The sequence below is a fragment of the Lactuca saligna genome, chromosome 9 (assembly GCF_052625555.1).
Source record: "Lactuca saligna cultivar CGN05327 chromosome 9, ASM5262555v1, whole genome shotgun sequence".
NCBI lineage: Eukaryota > Viridiplantae > Streptophyta > Magnoliopsida > Asterales > Asteraceae > Lactuca > Lactuca saligna.
This window is the reverse complement of record NC_136425.1, coordinates 99,782,451-99,788,087: the sequence shown is the minus strand read 5'-3', so window position 1 is coordinate 99,788,087 and position 5,637 is coordinate 99,782,451. Positions and strand designations below refer to the sequence as shown.

Here is a 5,637-nt window from a genome sequence, read left to right as displayed (position 1 = left end):
AGTCATCGGGCATTTCCCGACATCAAGCCCCGCTCGGGACACATACCAATACATACACATGCAAGAGTCATGCAAACTACTAACATCCTAACATAATAAACTATGGATCGACATTGGTGCCTTCGACCCACTAAATATAGTAAGGAGACTCACCTCAGACTGCTAAATCCCATGGATAAATCTTTGGTTGTTGGCTGACCGATCACCAAACTATCAATCATCAGAACAACACCAAATCAACACTCGGGTTCCAAACTATAACCATAAATCCATACTCGGAGTAAAAAGTTCATTTTACTCCTAACCTAGCTTGGTCCAATACTAAGGCTCAAACACATAATCTGAAAGGCCTAAAATCCAAATAACCAACCAAGGTTCAAATATGACCCAATTTTCCAAATTGGGCCCAAACCCCTTACATAAGCCTTACCCTAAAGCCCAAACAAAATTATTGGTCCAAGACACTTATACTCAGATGGCCCATTAAGAACTCAAACACCCAAGCCCAAATAGGAAGCCCAACACGAAGCCCAAAAGCTAAAATCCTCCATACTAAGTATGTGGGGCGTACTCAGTTGTACGCTAAGCGTACATGCAATTTGGCTTGTACACTGGGCGTACAGACTTGTACTTCCAGCGTATACATCCATTAAGCTAAAAACTCCATTAAGCACTTAATGCTCAAGATCAGGAGTCCAAACCACATATCTACTTCTTAAAGAATGTCTAGAACCATAAAGTCATTGACTTGATGACTTTGCATGCCCCAAAAGAACCCAAAATCAAAACAAAGCATTATACTTTCACCAAATGGACACCATCTCATGCATGAGGGATTCCAAACCTTAAAGGAGACAACTTTAAGCATCTAGAACCTCAAAAACACCAACAGTGGCAACTCATAGCTCCTGGAGTGGTACCACACCACTAGATCTCATTCTTGGGACCAAAATGAACCAAAACTGATACAAACTAGATCTAAGACAACAATGAACAAGATCAAAGCTTTTTACCTCAAACAAGTAGAAAATGAAGCGCATAATCAAGATCCACAAGCTCATCCTTGATTCACAACCTTGCATCAAACTCCATCTTCTTGGAAATGACCCAAAAACACCAAAATGCACATCATGAGCTCAAAATTACAATCATTGAGGCTTAGAGACGATTCTATGGTTTTGAGGACTTGGAGGCTGATATATAGACCATCCAAAAAGACTTAATGAGATTGTATAGGGTTCAACTCCAAGAATTAGGGTTTTCACTTTTCCTTCGTACGCCCCGTGTACTCCTCGCATACGAGATCTCGCACCCCCTGACCAAACCCTCGCAGTACGCTAAGCGTACACAATATTACGCACAACATAAGACCCTTCACATCAGTAGGCTCACGTACTACCTAAGTATACCCCGCGTACTAGGGTTCCCACTTAAACCCTTAAGTACTCTGAAGGCCATAACTTCTTCGTTGTAAATCTGGTTCCGACGATCCTTATATCCATGAAAAGGTAATGAGAATCCCAACACTTTAACCAATCTATAACTGCCTTACGATACCCCGAACAAATCTCCAATTTCCATAAAATCTCGAGCTGACAAATTACCGAAATACCCCTTGATTCCAAAACACAAACCGAATACCCTAAGCATCCAAAATATATCTTTCACTCCCAAATGAGTCCAAATATAACTTCTTCAAGGGTCCCAAGCCCGCTAGTACCCAATCCCTGATCACTACTCTAAAATAGGAAATGATTCAAGACAGGGCATTACAACATAAAAGATGTGTGGTAAAAGAAAGATTACAGGAACATGGTATCAATTGGTGTTGGAAATCTTGACCAATCGTTAATGGATTATCCATCGATCTGGCAAGTCTTTCAACGATCATTGCCCCTACAAACTTCATTCTGGTCTAGACCATCTCGCCTTATGTATTACTTCTGATCGTAGATACAAAGTAGCATCGCTCAGGGAAAAAATCGACCAAAAACCGATACCTAATATGCCACTGTCAAACATTAAGTGGAGCTAACTTATTCCTATCAAAGTATTGTGTTTTGTCTGGAGAGCTGCGATTGGACTTATCCCGACTGCAGAGGTGTTGATTCATAAAGGTATCAACCTTGACTTTACTTTGTGTGGATCCTGCATAGACGGCACAGAGAGATTTATGGTGATTCGTTAGTCTAAACTAAAATGGTGTGGAATTGGTAACATAAAAGTACAAAGCATTGGAGAACTTCTTAAATTTATTTCTAGTTTGGGCGGATGTTTGGAAAAAAGGAAGAGATTCATGGTGATTTGTTATGGCCTAATATGTACATTATGGAAGGCAAGAAACGAAAGGTTGTTTTAGGCTTTTACCAGTCCTCTGTCAAAAGTGGTGGAGAATATTAAGTCTTTGGTGTATCTCGATAAAAGCAAGGAGTAGTCGTGGTGTTATTTGTAACCGGGAAGATTGGAAAGTGTGTTCATTATGCTCGTTATAAACATTTTTGTGTTCTGTTGTACTGTTATTTTCGCTATTGGCCTCTCTTTTAGCTTCTTGCTTATTGGGGTTGTTTTTACAAAATTGTCGTTTCTAAAAAATGATAAATACACCTATTTATACATGGTAAAATAATTGTTTTTCTTATAAGAAATTTATAGACATGGACTCTCCATCAATATTCGACTCCTTGAGAATAAGAATCTGACTACTAACTAGAAATGAAAAGAAAAGAAAAACATTTTAAGCCTCAAACTAAATAGATAAAAAAAAAAAAGAAATAAGTTTACTTTGCATGCATGGTTTTAAGACTCTTGGAGAATAAGAATCCGACCCTTTAACCAGAGGAAAAAAAAAAAAGGTTAAAACTAAATGCATAAAATAAACACTTTTAGTTCGCATCTATATAGCTTTAGACTTATTTTATTTGATCTTTGGTCGAATAAGAGTATTTATACACAAACTAAAATAATTGTTTTTGCTCGTAATAAAATTATAAACATGGATTCCCATCAACAATTGACCCTTTAAAAATGAAAAAATTGGAAACTTATAGACTATCAGTGACTAATCTGTAAAATTTTGAAATGTTACGAGACTATTTCCGAAAAAAATTAATAATAATAATAATAGACAACAACGGTTTTTTATAAAAAAATTTCCGTAGAAATATAAACACTACATGATGTTAACATAAAAGTCCAAAAGATTGACTGGTAAGTCTCATCGGTTTGAATAGTCATACGATAAAAGCAAATGTGAACCTGCTGTTTCACCATTTTGAGACACATAGTGAGCGTGTTGGTATGTGTAAGAGTGTAAGTACAGGTTAAGCAAGCAGTAATGGTATAAACTGAAAAAGGAAACTGTCAAAAAAAGCCTGAAATAACACCATCCCCACTTCAATCCAAACATCTCTCTCTCTCTCTCTCTCTCTCTCTCTCTCTCTCTCTCTCTCTCTCTCTCTCTCTCTCAAAAGTCATCCAATGAGTTGAAAAACCATGAAAACCTTATCTTTATATGTCACCCGACTGCAAAATTCAGAAGCCTGCCTTCAAAAAGACTGCAAAAAATCTATCTTTTCTCCATTCAATGTCAATGTCACGGCCTTCAATGTTCCCTCTTTCTTTAAGCCTTCCGTTTAATGTGTATTTTTGTGTGCGTTCTTGGTTAATCACTTCGTCATTATCATCATGCATAATAGACAAAATCCCCGATGTGGGGATTGAGGTAGATTCATAGCTAGATACAATGGACATATTAGGGTAAAAGTTCCATTTGATAAAGACTGTTTTTTAAACTGTAAAAACTTTATATTTATAACCATTAACACTTTAGCTAAAAAGATGGTCGTTTATGACGGAAAAAAAAAGGTGATCTGTGTTTTAAAAAGTCAATCATCCGACACCTTCCGCGACTTTTCTTTCCTGTAAAAGATCGATAATTAGTTTACATTGGAAGGTAAACGGCAAGATAGCTTAATCAAGCGCTAATATTAAAAGAAAGGAACTCAAAAACCCAATGAAAGATTGAAAGATATGTAAATGGAGTACACTTTGTTCTTTCTTGGTTAATCGACTACATGACGTGATGACGATAATGACAAGTTGAGATGATTTAACTGAACAATAAAGATCATGAGTTACTCAAAAACCCTAATAAATTTGAAAAAATAAAGAAACAAGTGCTGATGATGAAGCTCCCTAAACCAGTTTTCGTGGAAGATCACTTAAAACTATTTCCTTTTTCAATATGGCGGTGGGTGTTGCGGAGCTTGCCGTGCTGTAGGTGCCCAGATAACATCAGCAGGCAGGTGGCAGCTATACATCGACATAGAATCTGCCGCCGTTGATGGCGGCCCATGATGCCCACCGCTATCTCCGCCAGCTGAACCTGCTGGAGGAGACTGATCACTTGCTGCAGCTGACCCTGTCCCACCGCCGGAATTTCTAAGGTTGTCATCTTCTTCTGAAGGTAACCGATGGTAGAGAGGGTTGTTGAAAGACGCCGCAATGATGAATACTGTTCCGGCGGACATGAGTGGGCCGGAGACTGCTCCACCAACTATCTGCCCCTGCGGACCTGCTAATGATATGGTGAAACCGTTTGCAAAGGGTGCCACGGCGGTTGATGGAGTTAAGGACGGAAGAACAGTTGCTGAGATTGAAAGAATATCGAACCGGCCGTGGAACGTAACGGTGGCACCAGGGGTTGTGGAGGGTTGTCGGAGGGAAACGTTAGCAACAGTCCCTGAGCCGGTTAAGACACAGAGCCCCATATTCCGTTTCCGGCAGTATCGAGCCACGGCGTCGACGATATCGATTCCTCCGGGGAGTTCCAGTACATATGGAGACATAGAAGGTTCAGGTTCTCGAGTTATGACGATTGGTGGTTTGGGTTTGTTTTTAGATCCCGGTGGACGGCCTCTGGGTCGTCTGGCAACTTCGATAGATGCTCCGTCGTTGACGGTGGTGCTGACATCTTTGTTGGTTTGGGTGGGTGTGATCACATGGTTGGGACTACGGCTGCGGCTATCAGCTTCCTCTGATGTGTTGCTGAGCTGAAACTGGTGGCTGGAGATGGCAAAATGATGCGGCGGCGGTGTTTGTTGTTGTTGCTGGTGGTGGTGATGCTGGAATTTTGAAAACATGGTAGTAGAAGAAGGTCGAGAACCTTTATCTTCTCGATATTCTCCTTTCATTCCTTTGAAGTAAATCTAATTTTTCGAATTTTAAATCTTTATAAATGAAGAAAAGTCGTGGTTTGTGTGTGTGATTAATGCGTGAGAGAAAGATATGGTGGAAGAAGGGGGTGGCGGTGGGTGAGCTTGGAATTCAAGTAAAGATTGCGCCGCTGGTTGAAAGGTAAAGTGGGCCCACAATGTGAAAGAAAAGAAAACGAAGGTAGGATATATCATATATGAGCAAGCCTATTGTTATCCAAAAATCCATACAATACAAAATTTTGCATGTAATTGACTATGAAATTTTTAATATCCAATAAAATAAAATCAAATATTTTAAAAGGATGCGATATTAGTTTCATAAAATCACTATTTGGTAAAGATAGTAACTATATTATTTGTTTTTGAAAAATTTATAACTTTTGTTGTTTATGTTATTTATGTTTCATTCTAGCAATATTTT

The 5,637-nt window shown here is 38.9% G+C and overlaps 1 protein-coding gene across 1 annotated transcript; it reads right to left on the bottom strand.

The window, feature by feature from the left end:
- Positions 1-3,986: 3,986 nt before the first annotated feature.
- Positions 3,987-5,380, bottom strand: LOC145017659 (Putative AT-hook DNA-binding family protein). Its single transcript, XM_078975652.1, has one exon. The coding sequence runs from the start codon at positions 5,190-5,192 to the stop codon at positions 4,239-4,241; it is 954 nt and encodes a 317-aa protein (XP_078831778.1). The 5' UTR covers positions 5,193-5,380; the 3' UTR covers positions 3,987-4,238.
- Positions 5,381-5,637: the final 257 nt, after the last annotated feature.